Source organism: Chlorocebus sabaeus, chromosome 20 (genome assembly GCF_047675955.1).
Source record: "Chlorocebus sabaeus isolate Y175 chromosome 20, mChlSab1.0.hap1, whole genome shotgun sequence".
Lineage (NCBI taxonomy): Eukaryota > Metazoa > Chordata > Mammalia > Primates > Cercopithecidae > Chlorocebus > Chlorocebus sabaeus.
In genome coordinates, this window is record NC_132923.1 from 29136671 (window position 1) to 29160985 (window position 24315).

At 41.4% G+C, this 24315-nt stretch overlaps 1 protein-coding gene across 2 annotated transcripts in view; it reads left to right on the forward strand.

The window, feature by feature from the left end:
• The window catches only part of VAV3 (vav guanine nucleotide exchange factor 3), a 404297-nt gene extending 394208 nt beyond the window's left edge, over nucleotides 1–10089 (forward strand). For both annotated transcript variants that reach the window (XM_007977771.3, XM_073008530.1), the window contains 2 exons: nucleotides 7014–7165; nucleotides 7858–10089. In XM_007977771.3, the coding sequence (XP_007975962.3) occupies nucleotides 7014–7165; nucleotides 7858–7899 (194 nt within the window). In that variant the 3' untranslated portion in view covers nucleotides 7900–10089. The remainder of the gene's footprint in view (nucleotides 1–7013; nucleotides 7166–7857) is intronic.
• The last annotated feature ends 14226 nt before the right edge of the window (nucleotides 10090–24315 follow it).

A 24315-nucleotide genomic window follows, 5' to 3' on the forward strand; every position in this document is an offset into this window, starting at 1 on the left:
TGAAAAAGGTCACAGTATTGGTGTAATATTATCTAAATGGATACTGATGTGCATAAAAGGATTCTCTCAAGAAACTTCCAGAATAACATGATGCAGGTAGGTTACCTGTAATGTTAGTCAGTGAATGAAGAGTCTAGGAGATGATAATCACCTCAACATCCACATTTAAAAGTCACTGTTACTGAGCTCTTTTTAATACTATTCCAGGACATGCACCTACCAATAATTTTTGCTTTAGAAGTTTCTTGGTATTGTAGGAGGAGTTTGATGATGAAACCATGCATCTGTATATATAGAAACACGTGGATATATTATCAGTATGGATGGAAATATATTTTATAGGTTAAATCATTCTAAAAGTATTTTTATCAAATACCTTATTCTGATATTGCTTGCATCTGGGTTTAAATCCATACTTTCCTGGAGTAACATGTTATCTTTTACTCTTGTCTCAGTAGGTGCCAGGCATTCAAATGCTGTTTTCCCAGCTCAAAGGAACTAAGGACCCAAAGGCAGTTACCATTGATATATAGGAAGAGTGACAACAATAAGTCACGCTACAGTGTGTAGAAAAGTAGAAAGCATCCCTACCAATCCTTAAAATGTTTGGCCGAGAGCTATACACTGGGTGGCAGGAGAAACTGATTAACCTTTTACTCCTAAGAAGATTCCTCAGGCATAGAGTATAGTTAATGCCGTGAGACATACAGTATTTAATAGGTGTTCAGCATCTCAGAAAAAAAAAAATAGTTATTGTAGGAATATCACTGATAGATTGTGGCTGTCAGGAAGCCTGGGGAATAGGACCTGAACATATTTCGCTCTTTCCTTTGTGTTTTGCTGGCCTTTGTTGGAAGTCTTATGGAGCAGTTTAAGTGAGCAGATGATGAGCTAAAGGAATGGAAGGAGGAGACATAAGGAATTTGCAAAATTAAATACCCTGCCGAGATACTTGTCCATTCAGCAGCCTCAGTTGCTTAGCACTGGACCTGATCCTGTGGAGGATGCAGAAGCATATAAGAACTGGCCCCTGCCCTCCAGAATCACCGTCTAATTGGGGATACAACACAGAACCTACAGTAATTAAATATCAGAGCCATGAAGTTCCATGATGCAAATGCCTACCAGAGGGCTAGGAAAGGTCAAAGAAGGGGCCAGAGTGTTGTCTGGATTGTCAGGGAAGGCTCCTGGGAGGGGTCTGGGCTGAACTTTTGAGACAGGGAAGTTAAGGTTAGCAGAGGCCAGGGAAGGAGCAGCATTCCAGAATGAGCAGATATTTGGAGTTGGAAATGTAGCTGGGGCCTCAGGAGGTAGTAGGAAGCTGGTCTGGGTAAAGAGAACCATGTGGATATGTATGCAAATTTCATTAGAGAGGCAAGAGCGACCAGATTATGAATTGTTATGAAATTCAGGCCAAGGGTTTGGATTTCCTAATTTAATAAATAGCATGGTGGACTCTACATCAAAGGTGAGTTGCTGCGAGGCAGTATTTAGAACAGAAGAGAAAGAAAGCCAGAAGCAAGAAGACCATTTGGCTGGCAGTTTTCTGACGGTAGGAATGATATAGATACCTGAATTGGGATGGTGCAGCTGAGAAATACTGAAAGATTAACTTCATACTGCAGAGGAAGAAAGCACTTTACTTAGAAAGGGGACAAGGAGGGCTGAACGGTGTACTGACTTTGCAGGGGTAGTTCACAGAGAGAACAGGGGAGTTCTTGCCGAGGGGAAACATGGGAGTTTGAGCTAGATTACAGGGAAGAAGATGAGGAATTTGGTTTCAGACACATTCAATCAGACGTAAAAGCTAGTCTTTGTAGTAGTGTCTTGAAAACATTTGAAGCCATTGACTGAAATTCAGGTGAGAAGCCAAGTCATATCCAAGAATCTCCTGCATTCATCAGGGAAAAAATTAGTTTAAGTGAAGACAGCAGTGGGGCCAAAGCCTAACTGTGACGGCTAACTGCTGTTTGGATGGAATTATAATATTTTAGATAAGATTTAAGAGGATTCTAATTCTAGCTACTTGATAGGAATGCAAATGATGATAAGGCTTTTAGAGTTAGATAAGAGAGAGGGCTAGCACCCTGATATTCTGTAATTGAAACAGAGATTCAAGTCCTTTGGTGAAGCATTACCCATATTCCTTCAGGAATATTAGATATTTTAAGATTACAGATAGGTTATCTTATCTAATTTATCTACCTATTGTTGAAATTATTTAATTTGCATTTAACCGTGTTTTCACTGGCTTATCATTTCTCTCTTCTAGAGCTAACTTATCTCTTGTTATATTCCAGATTCTTGGTGTAAATTACCTTCATTGGAAATTTTGTAGAAATATAGTGTTTTATTTATTTATGCAAAATAGTCCCAGAGAGAGAGAGACACGAGGATGGACACTTAGAAAACAGTCCCAGCTACTCGGGAGGCTGAGGCAGGAGAATGGCGTTAACCCGGGAGGAGGAGCTTGCAGTGAGCCGAGATCGCTCAACTGCACTCCAAACTAGGTAACAGAGCGAAACTCCGTCTCAAAAAAAAGAAAAGAAAAGAAAACAGTCCAAGGAGAGAATTCTAATGCCCGACAGAAGTAACGTTTAGAATGTTAGAATGAGGGCTTCTAACTACAGTTTTCACAGACATGGGATAGGAATCTTAGCACCAGATTTTCTACCAGTAATAGAGTTAGATGTATCATTTGCTCATTAAAATAGAGGTGGCATCCTATCCTCTAACAGTGTGTCATGATCTCTAGAAAATGAAAATGTACCATTTCTACTGCGTGACTGAAAATGACTTGGGCTGATTATAAAAATTAGTTGTAATGGCATGTATCAGTATACTTAAAAATAATAAATATACTGCAGAATGTGCAATGGAATAGAAAAGGACTTTTATTATCAATAAGAGTATATTTCATGGTAGGTGAAAAGTAAACATGAGGCCATTCATGAGAAAAGTCTGTCATGAATACATCAGTGTGTATATGAGGGCTCCAAGGCCGTTGAGTCTAAGAATAACTAAACTCCCTCCAATTCTCTTGACCAATCTGCTTGGGTGGTGTCTGGGAATCTCCTTAATAAGTCCCTGCTATCCACAGATATCGTTAGGACCCTTTCATGACAAGAATATTAACTCTGGAAGAATTATGTGGCTGTCAAGTCAAGTGGTTACCTGAAGAGAGGCAGAATATATTGGAAGATGATGTGAACTCATTCCCAGTTGTCTTAGCTCAGTTTTACCTCATCCTTGGCTGTAGAAAACTTCTTGTCGCAGTTCAGATTAGGCCATGGTACAAGTAACAGCAACCCAAAAACCTTAAATAGGCTTCAAGAAGATAGTTATTTCTCTTTCCCAAAAAATCCTGGAAATACTCCAGGGCTGGAGGGCCGGGCTGGTCATCTCTGTTCCAGGAAACCTTTAGTGATCCAGGTTCCTTCAGGCTCATGCTCCACCATCCTGAAAGGGAGGCTTTCCTCCTCATGGACCAACATAGTAGCTTTCACATTCCAGGCAGCAGGATAGAATGAAGAGCCAAAAAGAAAGGCAAAGGCCTGTGCCCACTGTATTCTTAGGAAAGGTCCCTGAACCTGTCTCATGACACCGTTGTTTATATTCCACTGGCCAGAACTTGGTTGTATGGCTCTACAGAACTGCAAGGGAGGCTGAGAAATGTAGCCTTCTCTCTAGGCAAACACAGCCCAATGCATAATCTAAGACATGAAAGAAGGGGAGAATCAATACTGGGAGAAAGTATACAACCACACCTTCCTTTTCCATTGCAGTGGCACCATGGTATCAGCAGGTCACGTTATATAACTGCCTGCGGAGGTGCCTGAAGCAGAGCGGCAGTTGCAGAGTAGTCCAACAGTCTCTAAGAGCAGGTACCCTGGAGTCACATCACTTAGGTTTGATTCCAGATTTTTCTCAGATGTAAAGGGGAAATAATATTAGTACCTTTCTCTTAGAGTTGTGACGATTAAGTGGAGTACTGAATATGGCACTTTCAGCGTGGTATCTAAGACTTCAAAACCATTTGATAAGTGTGATTAGCTCTTGTGTTAACAGTAAAATGAAAAGTTTTAGGGCATCCGTATACATGTAGCTTTTTTGTACATCTCTACAATTTGGAGGATGTATTTGCTTTTTTCCAGCTATAAGAGCCAGAGTGGTTTTCATTTCTAATTGCACTTTTCTCCTTTTGAAAATAAGCTGACATGTGCATGCTTGGTTGGGAGGATGGAGGTAATTTCTAACAAATTGTATGAATGATTTTCTTGAATTTTCCATGGGTTCTGCATGTTTCATTGATACCATCTTACAGGCTTTTCTTTATAATGGTTTTGATGTGAAGGATTACTTTACAGTAAGCATCTACAGGATACCCCTTTCTACTGATGTAACAAAGTGGGAATTGGACACTACCTCAAGAGGATGAGGCCATTGTTGGCCATCCTTGGATGGATGGGGTTCAAAGATGGCAATGTGGAGTGGGTATTCTCTGTGTTTGCCTATAAAAGGATAGACAGCTCTGAATTGCAAAATACTGTTGTCTATCAAAATGTAAAAGTTCAACTTGTTCTTCATTTAGAAATGGTGATAGGAAAGAAGTGGGTGAAAGTGAAGCTTGGTATTCCAACTTTGATGTGACGGTTTTCTCATGATTACAGACCACAAAATAGTTGTGTTGAGATATTTTTGCCAATACCTAAATGCTCTTTTGCTTCTCTCTTTTTCTTTCTTTCTCGAAGCCCCCTCTCTGTTCTGTGGCTTTTCTTTTGTAACTCCTCCAGACTACAGCTTTGTTCCCCCTTCTTCCACTCCTTTCTGGTCAGGTACTGCTTTACTACTTTTATTTGTCTCTTCAACTTGCTTCTGCTTGCATATAAAATATTTGAGTTCCATGTATGGCTTCTCATATGGATACATCTCCTCACAGACACTCCCTCGAGTTCCATTACCACCATGCACTTTACTCTTCTCTGTCATAAAGTCACTGTTCGTCATGACATTTCACTCCTCTGGTGTTTGTGTGTGTGCTCATGCCATGAGACATTTTATAATTTATCTGTTGGGGAGAGTTTGCAGAGGGATGGGGCTGAAAGTATAAAGGGGGATGCACATCTATGAAATCATTATTTTTCTTGAAGACCAGAAAGTTTAGTTGCAAAAAAAAAGCCAATGTGTATGTATTTTCATGAAGAAAATAAATAGAATTAAAATCCCAAGTTTGTTTTCAAATATAAAAGTAAAATACAGTGCACATCACTTGAAAAGATGACCGGTGCCCTTGAATTCTGCAGTTCTTCAGTTTGTGTGCGGGCATTTTGGTCTTGATTTCTGTCATTACCCAGAGAGTTTAATGGCTGTTTACATGACATTTAGGGTGTACATTAGATAAAGTCTGTTTTTCTGATAGATTTTTAAAAATTCACCTGCACATCCCAATAAACATCATAGAATTTAGAACTAGAAAAAACAAGTAATCTAGTACAAACCTTTCATTTCGTAGATGAGAAAAAATGTGGCCTTGAGGGGTTAGGAGACCTGTGCAAGGTCACACAGTTAAGTTGATGATTGGTTTTTTCCATCACAGGGGTGTTTTTATGTGCACCGACTCTAACAGTAGTGCCCCAGTAATGGGACAGTTTTCAGTGAGAAAGCTATTAAAGTGGTTTGTGTCCTGAACAGTAAAATAAAATGACCTATTTTTACTCCCTTTACAGTTCTGAAATCTACAGTATTGCCATTCATTTATCTCATGATGGACACCTGGAGTCTAAAAAAATTTCTGTCATTACAAAGCCATGAATAATGGGTCAGAGATCCCTGTGGCCAAGTGGGCAGGCTCTTCCAGGGTAACACGGGTCATAACTTCTGCTGCCTGAGCCCTGGGAACTGTTAAAAATACAGATGGATGGTGTTTCCCATTTGTCTCTTTTTCTTACACTTAAGTTCCTTTACCATTTAAGATTTATAAAGTTTCACCAACCTCCGATGAGTGATTCTCAGAATCACTGAACATATAATTGAAAACACTTTATAACCCCAAAGAGCAACAGGTAGAGAAGTTAATATAAAATGTGCTATGAAACACTAGAGACTAACAAACATGAACCACTGGAATGGAGTTTTGTTTTCAGAACAGGGCCAGCAGGGGCAGGGAGAAAGTTAGCTCCTCTCCTGCCGTCAAAAATTAAAGACACACACACACACACACACACACACAGAGAGAGAGAGAGAGAGAGAGAGAGAGAGAGAACTCAACTCTGAACTGAACATGAATACCCTGACATCTTATTTTTGATTAGATATGTCAGTAAATTTTTTCGGTAAGGCAGTATTTGTTTCAAAGAAAGAAAATATATGGATAGCATTTATGTGTTCCTTCTGTGAGACCTGATTCACACCTCTTCACATAGGTGAATTATATAGAAAACAATAACTAAATTTATCCCCAAATAGTTTTAACGTAGAAAGCTTCGTTAGGGAAGAAAGTGCCACTTAACCAGAAGTGATAACATAGATTTGACAGGAGACTTACATCAGAGCAAACTGTTTCATTGTTTTGAGTGTTAGTTGAAGCAGTTACTGGATGAAATCATAAAGCTTTACCTTGGAGATGCTAGTTAGATTACTGGGCCATCAATAGGAAATTTATGATGAAATTCTTTTAGAATCTGTCTCCTTAGATACTTAGATATTAACCAGTTTTTTTAATTTGGTTTTTTCTGTTTTGTTTCATTTTTATAAAAACTAGTCCTAACTTTGAAGTTCTTATGAAGAATGGAAAAACAGGACAATGGTTCTTTAAACTTATGAAGTGAATTTGCCTGCACCTGATTGAATTGAAACAGCAATTTTGCTGCTTTCAAGCTCCTCTGCCATTATCGCTGGTCTGTAATGAAATCACGACTGTGCATTTGATAGCATCAATAACAGTCATCTGATTAGGTTCTTATGGTTGTTAACGAACTGCAAACCTACTCTCGCTCCTTGTCATTTCTTGACAGTGTTAAGTCCAAAAGTGCTGGGCATTGCCATCGCTCGGTATGACTTCTGTGCAAGAGATATGCGAGAGTTGTCCTTGTTGAAGGGAGATGTGGTGAAGATTTACACAAAGATGAGTGCAAATGGCTGGTGGAGAGGAGAAGTAAACGGCAGGGTAAGTTGTTCCTTAAGTAAAGAAGTAAACGGCAGGGTAAGCTGGTGCACGTGAATGAAGGGGACCGCGCAGTTGTTGGCACCTATTGTGGTGCCAGGGAGAAGCCTCCATACTGTATTGCAGCTGTCAGCCCACAGGCCCCTGCCCTCTGGAAACTGGTGCTGTATTTTGCTGATACCAGGGACTCACTGAAAATATTTGAAATGAATATGATAGTGACATATGTAAAATTCACTTGGGCAAGTGGGACAGCTTCCTGCTTGGAAAAGAGTTGAGGAGCATTTCAGTTCTTTTTAGACCCTGAGCCATAGAGCTAAACTTTATGTGTATTGCAAAATATCTATAAGAGCTGCTGATCTAAATTGGAAAGAATGGGACATAGTACCTCTGTCTTTTCATTCTGTTCTACAGCAGAAATAGGAATCATTATGCAGCAGAGCCCCCCGTATTATACTTAATTTACATATTTATTTGTATGCTAGTGGATTAGAACACTGTTTATTTTATTCCTCCATTTCGATCATTCACTCTATTAGGTTTCTAAGAGCAGTTAAACCAATCTTCTCACCTACAATGGGCATAAAACCCCAGTTTAATTGGGGTGTTATGAAAACAAAATGCTCTGTTTGTAGAATCCTTTGAAGTGTCAGATACAAAGTCATGTTGCTATGTTGATTGCTTTTCTTTTTTAGGTGGGCTGGTTTCCATCCACGTATGTGGAAGAGGATGAATAAATTCAAATCCAGCATCGCACCCTGCACCAAAAATTTCAGAGAAGGGATAAGTAGAAGCCTGCACAGCATTGTGAATTAACTGAAGTGTTTAAAAAGCTGCATTTCTGGCTGTTCAACATCCTCCCTCCTTAGCCCCTCCTAAGTCTTAATGCTGAGATTTCTAAAGATGCTGGTACTGACAGATTAATGGCTTCCCTAGAGCTGTGCAAGAAACAGCCTGCCAGTCTGTCATTGTCAGGGACCAAGGCAAAACCAAGAGCTGTTCTTCCCAGAAGAGCCCTGCAAACACATTGGTTCATGCTTCCCTTTACTTCATCCGGTCAGATACCATGAGTGCCAGTCATCAGTAAATCTTTAATACACTTTTGCTTTATTCTCACATGTCATTCACCAGATTATTTGATGGTACAAAGAAGCAGAAGTGTAATTTTTATTTTCCCAGCATGAAGAAAAATTGGAGTTCTGCCATTTGAGCAGCTTACTGGAAAGATCCAACCTTACTTGTCTTAAATTGTCCAACAAGGTGACTCATTGCCCGGCAAACACTTTTACCCTCAGATGTTACTCATGATATTATAAAATATGAGGCCAATGCTCAGGTTTGCCTCATAAGTGAGATATCCCTGAAGGAATTTAATTATTCATGTGGTGTCCTGATTATATTTGCAAACTTCTTTATAAAAGGTGAAAAAGCACATAAAAGAGAGGGTGTCTTCATATTAAACCTTCACAACCTTCATGATTTCATAGGATTATTTTGGAAATATAGTACTTGACTTTATGAAAGAATGTGGGCTAGGTATATTAGGAGTAGTTGCCAGTAATCTGAATAAGGTGGCATTGTTTACAGAAACAGATCAAGGGCTATAATTCATGTCATTTTATAGCAGCAGTATCTATTAACACATGCCTTTTCCTCCCATCCACCTCCCCGTCCCCTCCCCTTCCCTTCCGTCCCCCACAAAGATGATCTGGGACATAACTTTTTTATTCCCACATTTTCTTGGAGCACAAACAACCTTGTTGAGGATTTTGGAAGGAAAGCACAGCTGGGTCCTTTATTCATTTCTGGGACAGAAAGAGGGTCCGTGGGCTTTTGTGGGCTTCCAGCTTCTCTCAGAGTCTCCCCCTCTGCAGCCCATCCTGGGAGTGTATTAACTGGAAGGAAGATGAGTCTTGCAGTACATTTGTTTTGCCAAGCCATCACTCTTTTATGTGAGGAGCCTAAATACATTCTTCCTGGGGTCCAGAGTCCCCATCAAGGCAGTCAAGTTAAGACATTAACTTGACCCTTTCCTGATGAAATATTTCCTCCATAACAGAAGTTATGTTCTGACAAGATTCAGAGAGTGTTTCATGTTTGGAAAAAAAGAAGAAGCATTAACTTAGTAGAGCTGAACCAGGAGCATTCCGTTCTGAAATTTTGAATCATCTCTGAAATGAAGCGGGTGTGGCCTGTCCTCTCCTCAAGCCGTTTGGGTGCCAGAACTCAAGGTTCAGTGGACACATCCCCCTGTTAGAGACCCTCATGGGCTAGGACTTTTCATCTAGGATAGATTCAAGATCTTTACCTCAGAATTATGTAAACTGTGATTGTGTTTTAGAAAAATTATTATTTGCTAAAACCATTTAAGTCTTTGTATATGTGTAAATGATCACAAAAATGTATTTTATAAAATGTTCTGTACAGTGAAGTTACACCTCAAAGTGTACTCTTGGAATGGATTCTTTCCTGGAAAGTCTTATCTGCGACTCTGTCTCGGGAATGTTTTGTCTGTTGCCATCAGCTGAACTTTGTTATCGAGGGAGCAGCCTCACACAAGCAGAAACACTCCTGTGGATGGTATTGTAGCATGTATTGTTTGTTTTAGTCAATAGACCCTCTCCTTATAAATGGTGTTTAGTCTTCCTGTTGCATTTCATGGGCCTGGGGGTTTCCTAGCAGAGGCTATTAGAGCTCCTTTTTGTGACATTACCAATTACATCTTTGTCTACGTTTAATACGTTGTATTGGAAACTTTAAATGCTGCGGATTTGTGTAGAGTTCTAATACCAAAGACAGAAGTAAATGTTTTCCATATACTTTGTCTTGCCTGTATGCAGCCCTTGTGTAATATGGTGAATTAGAGTGGTATTTCACTTTGTATTATTTTGTAAATATGTCAATACAATAAATAGTGACTAAGTTGATTTCTAAGAGTTGGAGTCTTTTTATTGAATGATCCCTGTATTAGTAAGCGTTCCCCTGAAAATGGATGACACTGGATCGTCGGGCCTGTACCCAGTCATTGCCAGCAGTCCAGAGAGGATGGGAGCCGTGTGTGTGGGGGCGGTCACCCCCGCACCCCTGCCAGCGCCGCCGACGTTATGTGTCTAGTAGGAGGGTCCCTGCTGTGAGTCTTGAAGCCCAGGGTTGGACCCGGGCAGAGCCGCTGCAGGTGCAGATCTTGGTGATAGTAGTAAATATTCAAAGGAGAACTTCCAAGGCCGAAGTGGAGAACGGTTGCATGTGAACAGCAGTTGAACGTGGATCAGTCGTTCCTGAGAAATAGGCGAGTGCCATTCTGAATGGACAGACGATGGCCTCCGTTGCCCTCAGCCAATCGAAAGGGAGTCCCGTTCAGATCCCCGAATCTGGAGTGGCGGAGGTGGACGCCGCCAAGCCTCCAGCGCAGTAATGCGAACGATCCCAGAGAAGCCGGCGAAAGGCCCAGGGGAGAGTTCTTTTCTCCTTGTGAAGGGCAAGGCGCCCTGGAATTGGGTTCGCCTGGAGAGAGGGGTCCGTGCCTTGGAAAGCGTCAAGGTTCCAGTGGCATCTGATGAACTCTGGCTGGCCCTTGAAAATGCAGGAAAGAGGGTGTAAATCTGGCGCCAGGCTGTACCCATATCCGCAGCATTTCTCCCTCTGGAACTAAGACATCTAGGCCAGCAGAACAGAGTGTCACCTGAACAGGAAGCAAAAATTTTGCCAGTGGATCACTAGGGGTGATGGTGAGTGGTGCCACTTCCACTTCCACCCCCTGATTCCTGGACCCGTGAATCCTGGCTATGGGAGAAACAGTACCATATATTGGACACTGATTCAGAGCATACATGGCCTTCTAAAGAATTTTGTCCCATCCCTGCAAAGTATTGTCACCTAGTTGGCGTAATTGTGACTTCAAAAGGCCATTCCACCTTTCTGTCAATCCAGTTGCTTCAGGATGATGGTGAATTCCATGAGCATGAGCCCACTGCTATACTACTTTAGCCCTAGAGTGAGTGCCTTGGACAGAGGCAATGCTGTGTGGAATATGACGGTGGATAAGGCATTCCGTGAGTTCATGGATGGGTAGTCTTGGCAGAAGCATTGCGTACAGGATAGGCAAACCCATATCCGGAATGTCTATTCCAGTGAGGACAAACTTCTGTCTTTTCTATGATGTAAGAGGTCCAATATAATCAACCTGTCACCAGGTAGCTGACTGATCACCTCAAGGAATGGTGCCATATCGAGGGCTCAGTGTTGGTGTCTGCTGCTGGCAAATTGGGCACTCAACACTGGCTGTGGTCAGGTCAGCCTTGGTGAGTGGAAGTCCAAGTTGCTGAGCCCATGCATCACCTCCATCCCTGCCACCATGGCCATTTTGTTCATGGGCCCATTGAGTGATGACAGGAGTGGCTGGAGAAGGAGGCTGAGTGGTGTCCACAGAACGGGTCACACTAACCAGTTGATTATTAAAATAATCCTTTGCTGAGGTCACCCATTGGTGAGCACTCACATGGGATACAAATATCTTCACAGTTTTTGGCCACTCAGAGAGGCCCATCCACATACCTCCTCCCCAGATTTCTTTGTCACCGATTTTCCAATCATGCTTCTTCCAAGTCACTGACCACCCAGCCAAACCTCTGGCTACAGCCCATGTATCAGTATATAATACACAACCAGGTGCACTGCTCGAATTTCTGTCGTCTGGGAAGATTTCCCTTCTGTGCTGTCCTTCAGGGATGTCTTGGAAAGGGCCTGTAGTGCCGCAGCTGTCCACTTTCAGGTGTTGCCTGCATATCGTGCAGAACCATCTGTGAACCAGGCCCTAGTCTTCTCTGTGAATTCATCATAGAGAACTCCTTATGTAGCCATTGTTGTAGGCTAGGGAAGAGAAAGCAGGGTGGCAGGAGTGGAGACCAGGGGCATTTGAGCCACTTCCTTATGTAACTTACTTGGCCTTCAGGACCTGCTCGAGCCCGATCACGTATATATCACTTTCATTTGATGATGCAGTGCTGCTGTGCATGACCCACTTTATTGCTAGGTGGGTCAGAAAGCACCCAGTTCATGATAGGCAGTTCAGGTCGCAGGGTGACTTGATGACCCATAGTTTCCACCAAAGCCCAGTAACAAGCCAAGAGCTGTCTCTCAAAAGGAGAGTAGTTATTTGCAGAAGATGGCAGGGCCTTGCTCCAAAATCCTAGAGGCCTCCACTGTGATTCATCTCTGGGGGCCTGCCAAAGGCTCCAAACAGCATTCCTATCTGCCACTGACACTCAAGCACCATTGAATCTGCTGGGTCATATGGCCCAAGTGGCAGAGCAGCTTGCACAGCAGCCCGGACCTGTGGCAGAGCCTTCTGTTCTGGACTCTACTCAAAACTGGCAGGCTTTCGGGTCACTTGATAAATGGGCAGGACTAATACACCCAAATGAGGAATGTGTTGCCTCCAAAAGTCAAATAGGCCCACTAGGCATTGTGCCTCTTTCTTGGTTGTAGGAGGGGCCAAATGCAGCAACTTATCCTTTACCTTAGAAGGACTATCTCCACAGGCCCCACAATCCCATAACTCACATATACCAGCCCCAAAATTAACATGGGAATTAAGCCCTACTTTTGTTTAGGTTTAGCCCAGGATTGCTGCCTAAGTTATGAACAGTGAACTACAAGGTAAACTCAGTAGTTGCCAATAGCATTTATTGGCGTGCTTACCATGTGCCATGCTCTGTACTAAGTGCTTCATTTGCACTAACTTACAACAACCCCCAAAGGTAGAACCCCATAGTATTTTCATTTGTACATGAGGAAACTGAGGTACATCAAGAGGTTGCAGTTTTCCCAAAGTCACATAGCTGCGAAGTGTCAGAGCTGAATTCTGACTTGGGTGGTCTGGCTCCAGAGTCCATATAACCACTATCCTATCCTGTCACGCTTTGTAGGGCAAGAGAGAGATTTCGTACATTTTTAAACTTACATAACCAAGAAGAAACTATTTGATACTAAACAGTGGTTTGAACAAAGCAAGATTAACACAGAATTAAGAAATATGCCACTATTCCTGCCACCTAAAAGAAACCCCAAAAAAGATATTCCCTAGAGAGATTGGTATCAGATTGAATTTTCGTTTCTACTTTGATGCACTCTTGCACTAGAAAGTGGCTGCTAGTCCAGAGAGGCTTGGAGTCAAGATTCCCATGGTGGAGAAGGCCAGCTGATAATCCACAGTGATGGAGTCTGTCTTAGGGAGACGATGGAATCACTTCATTCCTTCTAAAGACCAGGAAGGGCCATGGTGGTAGCTTCTGCTTGACTTCACTATCACAGCCTTGCTACAAACACAAAATTCCTGCCATTTTCATTACAATACAGTGGGTTATACAGCCCTCAATCCATTATTTGAGGAGCCAACTCCATTGGTATCTTTTTCACTTCTCTTTGACATACTAACATTATGTGACTGTTAGACCTTGTATCAGTTCATCACCATCCTCACCACTATCAATTGTACTCACCGTTTACCCCTTTATTTGGTAGTTAACATGGGAACATAGCTTTGTAACAAGTATTTTGTCTTCCACCAAACAAGTGAAGTAAATATGCTGGTAGTTAGTTTTTTGTTTGTTTGTTTGTTTTGAGACAAAGTTTTGCTCTTGTCACCCAGGCTCAAGTGCAATGGTGGGATCTTGGCTCACTGCAGCCTCCGCCTCCCAGGTCCAAGCAATTCTTCTGCCTCTGCCTCCTGAGTAGCTGGGATTACAGGCACCCGCCATCAGGCCCAGCTAATTTTTGTATTTTTTTAGTAGAAATGGGGTTTCACCATATTTCCCAGGCTGGTCTCAAACTCCTGACCTCAGGTGATCCACCCACCTCGGCCTTCCAAAGTGCTGGAATTACAAGCATGAGCCACCGTGCCCAGCCACTGGTAGTTAGTTAGTTTTGAGGCATCTTGCTTTGTTCTACTTAATCTGACAGCTGTATAGAAGAGCGAAAAGGCATGGCCCTACAAGTCAGACTGACTGTCTCGGTTTATGTCTCATCTGTACCATGCAGAACCTCCATCAATCAGTACCGCAACACCTACTTCATAGAATGGTTGTGTGACACAACTGAGATCATCCATGTGAAGTGGAACGATGCCTGACTTATACAAAGCCATATTTGTCATTATCATCCTTGTTGTGATTGTCAGATGGATTTGCTGACAAGTTTGGATAGTTGCCATCTTAATATTTGAATTTCTTTAGCATAAGTTAGGCTCATTTATTGGATTAAGGAGAAAAGCTCTGCAGATTCTAAATTAGCCTCTCTAGGATGGGAATTAAACTATTTGGTTTCATAGATAGAAGGAGAGTTTTAGCATCAGTCAGACCGGGGTTCAAACCCCAACCCTGCCACTAACTTGTATGAGCATCCACTACTTCTTCTGTACTGAAGGTTCGTTAAAAGTGCCTTAGAGAGCTGTTGTGAAGAATAAATGATAACATAAGAAAAAGGTCCCTAGTACAGAGCCTCACACATACTAGGTATGCAAGAAATGTTGATTTCCCTCCCTTTATGAAAGATAAGATACTCAGGCACCAAATTATGTACTTGCCGCCTTTATTTTGAATATTATTGAGAGTTCATGCTTTGTTTTTTACATATAGTTTAATCTGCACTTAAATTATGGACAGAGTTAAAGGTATACATATTCAGGAACATTAATATGCAAACCCACAAACAATCTCAGAAGTTGAATTTAACAGGTCTACATTATTTTGACTAGGAAAATGGAATTTTTACTCAGCTCATAATCATTTAGACTGAGTCCATTAGTCACTTCATTTTTCACTGAAACTTATTTGCTGTGATTGGTTGGACTCTGATTAGAAATGTTATGCACCCACATCTCATCTGGCACCTTATTCTAAGTAATAGGTGGTTTGGAAGCCACCTTATTCTAAGTAATGAACAAGTCCCAGAAAGGATATCATAAAGGAATTCTGTCTCATTCGGTGCCATTGATTAAACCAGATCGAGGGAAACTATGACAGAAAACAAACTCCTTTGGAAGCACTCTGGACACTGGCTCTCTCAAAGTTCCTGAATTTCTAAGGCACAATGCAACTACAAATGATGACCCAGGCACATAGCCAGATGGGGAGAGGCCTCAGTACAGAAACACAGTGTACACAAAAGTCACTCCACACCCTGTCCTCTAATGGACATTGGGGTCCACGTTGAGAGTCGTGAATAGGAGGGAAGGTGGACTCCAGAAGAACCAATGTGTCCAATTCATGATCTGGCTTGCCTAAGGTCATGATAGAAAATACTGTCAAGGTAAAGACTCAAACATGGGTGTCTCAGCTCTAAGTCAAATAAATGCCCTCTATTCCTCTGTCATACATCAGTACTCAAGACCCTCTGACTCCAGAATTATTTCCTCCATTCTTAAGGCCTTTCTTCTGGGAATCATTCTGGGTGACTGCTGGGATCCTAGATCAGGTAAGAATATGACTGTGTCACAATCCTTGCACCTCTTGCTGTCAGCCTGTCTTGATGACTTTGAAACATGTCAATAAGAATAGTAATGACTCAGGAGTCTGACCAGTAAATGCTTGTGGATTTTCTTATGTATTTATTTACTTTACTTTAAGTCCGGGATACATGTGCAGAACATCCTGGTTTGTTACATAGGCATACTGCTGAACCTATCAACCTACTACCTAGACATAGATGAAGCTTGTGGATTTTCAAGTGATCCAAATGACCTCTCTACAGAAAGTGAGTTTTTTTTTCCCAAGGATAATTTACAGTCCATCTCCTTTTCTCTTTTGGCTGTTTTTTGTTTTTTTTTTTTGTACTGGTATCTGCCAGCCAGTATGCTAGGTATTTGTTGTATATTATCTGATTTATCTCATATAATCCTTCTGAGAATTCATTACAGACTAACATCATCCCATCTTTTAATCATGAAAAATCTTGTCCTAGTTTAGTAAGTCTTCTACACTAGGGTTGTTTTTTTAAGGCTATTTGACATGTTTTACTAATCTATATGATCTGTCTTTTTGTCTAAAAAGCAGTGTAGACTAGTGGTTAAGGCTTTGGAACCAGACTATCCTGGCTCTACCACTTATTATTTGTATGACCTTGGGCAAGATGCTTACACTGCCTGTTCCTCTGTTTCTCCATAATTAGAATGGGGTTATGATAGCACCTTACTTCAGGAGGTTTTTGTGAGGATTAAATGAAATAATAATAATAGCTGTAAATTTTTTTTTTTTTTTTTTGAGATGGAGTTTCCCTCTTTTTGCCCAGGCTGGAGGGCAATGGCGCAATCTCTGCTCACCACAATCTCCGCCTCCCAGGTTCAGATGATTCTCCTGCCTCAGCCTCCTGAGTAACTGGGATTACAGGTATGCGCCACCATGCCCAGCTAATTTTGTATTTTTAGTAGAGATGGGTATCGCCATGTTGGTCAGGTTGGTCTCGAACTCCCAACCTCAGGTGATCCGCCCGCCTTGGCCTCCCAAAGTGCTGAGATTACAAGCGTGAGCTACTGTGCCCAGCCATAGCTGTAAAATGTTTAGGAGAGTGCCTGGCAGAGAGTAGACATTCAGTAAACAAGAGAGTTTAAAATTGCATTTTGGCCACTACTTTAAATATACATACAAAAATAAGTGTTACAAATTTTAAAAACTCAGATATGTTAAAAACTCCCTTTGAATATATATTAGCCTTTGGAAGAAACCTCTTCTTTTTTTTTTTTTGAGATGGAGTTTCGCTCTTGTTGATGAGGCTAGAGAGCAATGGCGTGACCTCGGCTCACTGCAAACCTCCACCTCCTGGGTTGAAGCAATTCTTCTGCCTCAGTTGCCCGCCACCACTTCCAGCTATTTATTATTATTATTATTTTTAGTAGGGATGGAGTTTCACTGTGTTGGCCAGGCTGGTCTCGAACTCCTGGCCTCAGGCGATCCTCCCTCCTTGGCCTTCCAAAGTACTGGGATTACAGGCGTGAGCCACCATGCCCGGCCTTGAGTTAGCTTTTCACATTAGTAATCCTTTCAAAATGATGCACAAATGGAGCCCCAATCAAACGCTCTACCAGAGCACCATGTGTCAGTTATCTACTGCTACCCAACAAATTCGGTGCTCCCGAACTTCGCAGCTGGGTCCAGCAAACATCTATTATTTCACCATTTCTGTGGGTAAGAAATCCGGGAGCAGATTCGCTGTGTATTTCTGACTTCGGGTCTCCCATGAGGCTTCTATCAAGGTGCCAGCCAGGCTGCAGTCATCTCCAGGCCCAACCCGGGGAGAGCCGGCTCCTGAGTTCACTCCTGTGGACCTCTCCACATGGCTGCCTCACAACATGGCAGCTGGCTTCTCCCAAAATTAGCATCCAAGAGGGAAAGAGCAAAAGCACTGGAGATGAAAGCTAGTCTTTTTATAACCATCTTAGAAGTGGCAGCCCAGCACTCAGCTCTATTCTATCCCTTAGCGTCGAGTTACTAAATCCAGCTCATGCTCAAGGGGAGGGGATTACACAGGACGAACACCAGGACAAAGGGATTGTTGGGGGCCATCCTACTGGCTGCCTACAACAGATGGGTGCAATGAATGGTCATTGGAGCCAACAGTGAGGCCTGTCTGAAAGGCACGGGTTACTTCAGAGAAACTTAGGTGAATGCAAAATGCAGTTCTTCATAAAAAACAATTTCCTGTTGATTCCTTTAATCAGTGTTTACTGAACCCACTCTATACCAACCTCTGCAGGGAATAAAGGGATGCATAAGAGAAGGAGCTGTCCCCAGGGGAACTCATTTTCTTTGCCGCTTTCCTCATTTAGGAAATGCCTTTCCTGAGGCTCAAATTGTTGGGATAGAGAAAGGGGGAGAGAGGAGTGTGGGAGAAGTGTCCAATATGTGAGATGCTTCATCTCACAGGATCACAGGGAAAAGTGGAAATGGCAACCAGGCATGCCCTGAAAGTAGCTGTTGGGAATGTAAAACTCTAAAATCCCAGAGTATGTGGCCAATCATTCATTCCTTCATTCTTTCATTCATTCCTTCAACAAATGTGTATTGAGCTCCTTCTACAAACTCTTTAATTCTAGCCTTTGAGGATACGACAATGAAGCTGACACAGTTCCTACCCTTGAAAAGCTTATCTGCTTGCAGGTGGTGACGAGCAAGACACAGGTACATAATGTTAGGCACTAGTAAGTGTTATTGAGGGGGAAAAAAAAAGCAAAATAAGCAAGGAAAATGTTATTTGAATATGGTGATCAAAGAAGGCTTTATGAAGAAATGATTTTTTTTTTTTAGCAGAGACCTAATTTAAGTGAGAATAAAAAAAAATATGTGAATATCTGAGTGTTTAGTGTTTGGAGAACTACAAGGGCCCAGTGTGGTTGGAGAGGGTGAAAAGGAAGAGAGCTTTCTGGAACAGATCTGGTAGATCTTATAGAGGGTGACAGGAGCCACTGGAAGCTTTTAAGCCGTGATGTGAGGTGATCTCATTTACATTTCAGAAAGCTCACACTGGATGCTGTGGACTGAGATAGAGCTAGACCCGTGCAATCAACACACTGCCATTCTTTGATAATAGCTCCTGTATTTGTTTGCCAGGGATGCCATAATAAAGTACCACAAACCCAGTGGCTTAAATAACAGAAATTTATTGTCTCACAGTTCTTAAGGCCAGAAATCCAAGATCAAGGTGCCTGCAGGGCGGTGCCCTGTCTGAAGGCACTAAAGAAGGATGCATTCCAAGGCTCTCTCCTGGCCTCTGTAGTCCTTGGCTGCAGCAGCATAACTGTAATCTTCACACGGCATTCTGCCTGTGTGTGTTTCTGCGTCTAAGATTCTCCTTTTTATAAGGACACCAGTTATATTTAATTAGGGGCTCACCCTACACCAGTATGACCTAGTCTTTACTAATTACATCTGCAACCACCCCATTTCCAAATAAGGTCACATTTTGAGGTACCAGGGTTTAGCACTTCAACATTTAGCATTTGAAGGGGACACAATTAAATCCATAACAGCTCTCTTTCTTATATTCTCGTGTTATTAGAGTCCACGCTAAATGATACAAATGCTTCAACAGAGATTACTAGGGATGGGGTGCAGCATGGGAAGAGGAAAGCGAGCCAGAGAGAGGCTATACTTAGGGACAGATGTGTCCACAGCCTGTCTCTGTCCTGCTCAAACTCAAGGGGCGTAAACAAAGGTCAAACTTTTGTAGAAATTCAAGTAGCTGCTGATAGAAAAACAATACCATTTCCACTCATGTATTTGTCATCTTCTCAGGCCATCAGCCCCGAGTGAATTACCTTTTTTTTTTCTCACCCTATGTGTCAGAATCACACGTCTTCCCGCCGGGAGAGGAAAGCTCCAAGGTGCTTTTGTGTAGGTAAGCTCATTAGGAAAAAGCAACCTATTTAAGTGAATTAATGAAACACTTCTGGATTCTGTGCAAATTAGGCCTGCATAATATGAAGAAGGGAGAAAAAAATGTGCTGTGGTTTTATAGAGAGGTGGGAAATGCCCTCAGCATTTATTATACTTAATGATGAGATATTGTTGCTAGGTGGTTTGAAGGATGAAGTTTACATTAATAATATGTGATGCAATGCATCTACATTAGTGTGACAAAATTATTTTATTTACCTTTATGCAGCCTATCTGGTCTACTCATTATGTGGTTTATTTTGCAATGTCCTTAAAATACTGGACATAATCCCATTTATAAATTCCTGCCTCAAAGATGCCATTGAGTGGATATTTAGGAGGGGCATCCAGGAAAGGGGGAGTGGATAAACCCTAAATTAATAATCCTGGAATGATATATTGAATGCTGCACTATTAGTTTGAAGCTGTTGGGTGGAAAGATGCAAATGAAACTATATTGTGTCCTCTTGGGACTTCGCAGCACAGTCCAAAATACAATTAAAATTGTGCAAGAGGCCTAAGTTGAACTTTTAAAATCATATGGCAAGTTATTTTTACAACAATTAGCAGTTTCAAAGTTCTTAATACGTTATAAGTACATATAGTTTTTCCAGACTCATTTTGCAATGCAACTACTGGGGAAGTGGGAAGAGCACAGGAATGAAAATAAGACAAACCAGTTTCTAGTTCTTGATTCTTCCACTAATGAATCAAGAGGCTCTGGATGGAACTCCCAACCTCTCTGAGGCTCAGTTTTCTTATCTGAAGAATGAAGACAGCAAGCCCACTTCCAGTTCTAACATCCTATTATTCTGCATGAAGCCATTCAATAAATATTTGGCCATGATACATCTGCATGGAATCAACTTTGTAAACGGAACAGAGAACCGAGGCTCAAACAAAAGTAGGTGGACAACTTTGAAGGGCATAAATCTTGCATCATTCTCTTCTTAATATCTCCACTTCTTTCACCTTAGTCCCAGGCAACCTCATGTCACCTAGATGATTGCAAGAGCCCCTAACTAGCATCCCTGCTTCCATTCCCACCTCCCTCTAATCTTTTGATTATATTATTTCATTTCCTTTTTCAGAACTCTTCAACACCTCCCATTTATTTAATGCATTTGTGGAGTACTTAACCCATGGTACAGGTGCTGGAAATACATGGTTAACAAAACAGACAATTCTCTGCTCTTATAGAGTCTTCTTTATATTGGAAAGAACAGGGAGATAGACAATAAATGAATATACATGACATAATATCAGGAAATGATAAATACAATGAAAAAAAGCAAAGGAAGGAGAGTATAAGAGGAAAGTGCTACTTTAGATATGCTAGTCAGGGAAGACCTCTCTTGGCATAAGAAGAGTTAGAGAGCTAATCTTCAGCCAGATCATCTTGGTCCAGGATGACCTTGTTGGTCATCTTTCCATTACCTTGTAGGTAATGGAAAGGACTTAAGATTTTATGTTTTGAAAAATCAGTGGAGAGTCTTAAGCAGTGGTATGGTTTGGATGTGGTTTGTTGCAGCCACGACTCATGCTGAAGTTTAATTGCCAGTGTGGCTGTGTTAGAAGGTGGAACCTAGTGGGAGATTTTTTCATCATGGGAGTGGATCCCTCATGAACAGAATAATGTCCTTCCTTGGTGGCGAGTGAGTTCTTGCTCTCTCGAAAATGGATTAGTTACCATGAGAGCAGGTTGTTGAAAAGTCTGGCTTCCCTGATTTCATTCTCTTGCTTTCTTTCTCACCATGTGATTTCTGCCTAATCTTGGACTTTCCACCCACCAGAATCATGAGCCAAATAAACATCTTTTCTTTATCTGTTACCCAGGTTCAGGTATTTTTTCTAGCAACACAAAATGGACTAAAACAAGCAGAAAAGAGAAATGATCAGATTTGCCTTATTAAAGAATCACTGTGGATTCTTGGTGGAAGTTTTACTAAAGAGAGACAGAAGTGGAAGCAGAGAGACCACAAAAGTACTATTAGGTAACACAGGTGAAAACTGTTGGTGGCTCACATTAGCATGATATCAAGGGATGTGTAAGAAATATTGGGATTTCAGATGTATTTTGAAGTTACTGCTGGCCTAGCTTATGGTTTGAATGTAAAGTGACAATGGGAGAAAAAGTCATTATGTGAGGTGTCAACATTTTTGGCTTAAGCAACTCTGTGCATGGTGTTATACATACATGGTTGAGGATGAGCAGCTTATTTGGGAAGGAAGGTAAGAAATCAGTTATTCAGTTCTAGACACATTAAGCTTAAGATGCTCATTAGATATTAAACAGATATTAGGTAAGCAGTTGGGTCTGGGTCTGGAGTTTGAGGAGAGGTTGGTTCAGGAGAAAAACATTTGGAAATGAGTAGCATATTTGAAGCCATGAGACTAAATGATACCATCTTAGCAAATGAGTATAGGAGAAGCAGCAAGCTAATACCTGAACCTTGGGGTTCTCCAGTGTTTAGAGTTTGGGTAGAAAAGAATACTCTAGCAATGGGGATAAATCACAGGAGACTATCTACAAATATTCCCCACCACACCTACTGGTATACTTGCACCAATATCCTTATCTCCTCTTGCTGCACGAACTGGGCCTGTGCTCTTCTCCAAAGTCCACCAGTTCACCTACCCACAGAATCCTATTTCTTTTCCTGTGCTCAAATACATCACTTCAGCAATTATCCCCTCTCCATTATGCAAATTCAAACTTCATTTATCTATCAGACCCTTCCATCAGGATACAGATAATCCCTCTTAAAAAACAAATACACAAAAAGGGAAAGCTTCTTTCCTCTAGTATTTACCTTCAGCTACTGTTCATTTTATGATCTCCTAGAAAGCAACACTCCTCAAAACAGCTGACCAAAGTTACTACCATTAATTCCTCTTCTTCTATTCTCTTTTGAACCCACTCTAATCTGACTTTTGACCTTAACACTCCATACAAAACCTTCACCAAAAACTTCCACATTGCCAAATCCAGAAGTCAACTGTCTGCAGCATTTAAATCGCTGATCACCCTCTTCCTTCTTGAGATCGTTGTTTCACTTAGTTCTCAAAACATCATTTATTCTTGTTCCTTTTTCTGTCTTACTAGCTGCTTCTTCCTGGACTCCTTTAATTCATTCAACAATTATGTACTGCCTATTTTGCGCCAGGCATTGTTCTTGGCACTAGAGATACAGCAGTGAACAAGCCAAAACCCTTGCTCTCATGGAACATATCACCTTCTATTAGGTAGAAACAAATGAGGATGCACTGGGATCCAGGTGAAGGCAGGATTTCAACAAGGCAGGGTGTTCATCTGGTGGAGGTCAAGTGAGATGAGGGCCGTGAATTAACCACTGCACTTGGCATTTAGGGAGTTCAGCACAGCCTGACATTTTGAGTTTTAGTGAAGAAGTAGAAACAAAAATCTGCTTGAAGTGGGTTTAAGATAAAATGGCAAGTAAGGAAGAGGTTGTTGCAAGTGTACTGAACCCCTTTCAGGACATTTTGAGATAGGACTACTTGCTTTTTTTTTTTTCTCTGGAGTATTTTCCTGCACTCTTCATTTTTTATGTCTCAGCTTACATGTCATCTCTCAGTGAAGTATTCTCTACCACTCAGTCTAACTTCTTCCTACTTCGTCATTTTCTCTCATGGGCCCATGTTAATTTTCCTTCATAGCACTATCATGTTTACAATTATAGACTTCAGTATTTGAAATGTGTTTATAATGTCTGTTCCGCTATGTTTTAAACTCCATTAAGTCTGTTTGAAGCTCTGCAAGCTGAGTGCCTAGAGTGTTACTGGCACAATATACTTCTTATCTACATGAATGAATGAATGAATGAATGACCAGCCTTTTTCCTCTGGAACTTTGCTGAAGTGTGCCATATCACTTGGTTAAAGTGGAACTACATTTCCCAGAATCCCATTCCCTTTATGTCTCCTGAACACAGTTGATATGGGGAGAATTCGTACAAAGTTTAGAAAGTAGGAGTAAATCATTAGTCATAATCTTGGAAGGTCTAGTAGTCAAATATGCGGAGAATAGACAGATTCAGAAGTGCCCAGGAGATTCAAACTTGTCACTTCTCTCCTGTATTCCTTGTCTAGCTCTTCTTTATGACTACTAGACCTGGCTTCAAAACCAGTTTCAAAGCCAGATGTTTGGCTGTTTCCCAGAGGTGGAACTAATCAGAGGCCATAGTTTCCCCTAGCCCTATTAAGGACATTCCCTTTGCAGTCTCAGTAAACTCTCTTAGATTTCCCTGCAAGCCTATGCTTGTCCACCCTGCACCAGTTCTTCAAAAGGACCAGATGGTGACTCTATCTCCTTTCCCCCAACTCTCCCCTCTACATATTACTTCCCTAGTATTTGCCACCATTAGATAGGTATAATTCTATAATAAATCTCTTACCCAGAGTTACAGTGGCTCTAGTTTCCTAACTAACCTTGGTTGTTGGCATTGCTACTTCTGAGCTTGGATACGTGAAATTCTCTTCTTCAGAACTGAGTGCTTTTCCTGTGTATTTTATAGAATTATATCACATACTGTTTGATAGACTACATAAGCTGCGTTAATCATGGTCCCAATGAGAGATACATGGCACATCTGAAGGGATTGTTTACAGAGCCTAGAGCAGAGTTAAGGATTAAGTGAAACCAGTGAGGCTTGGTAAGACCTCCTGAGCTAGGAACAATGAAGAACAAGGACCTAGTCCAAATAAACA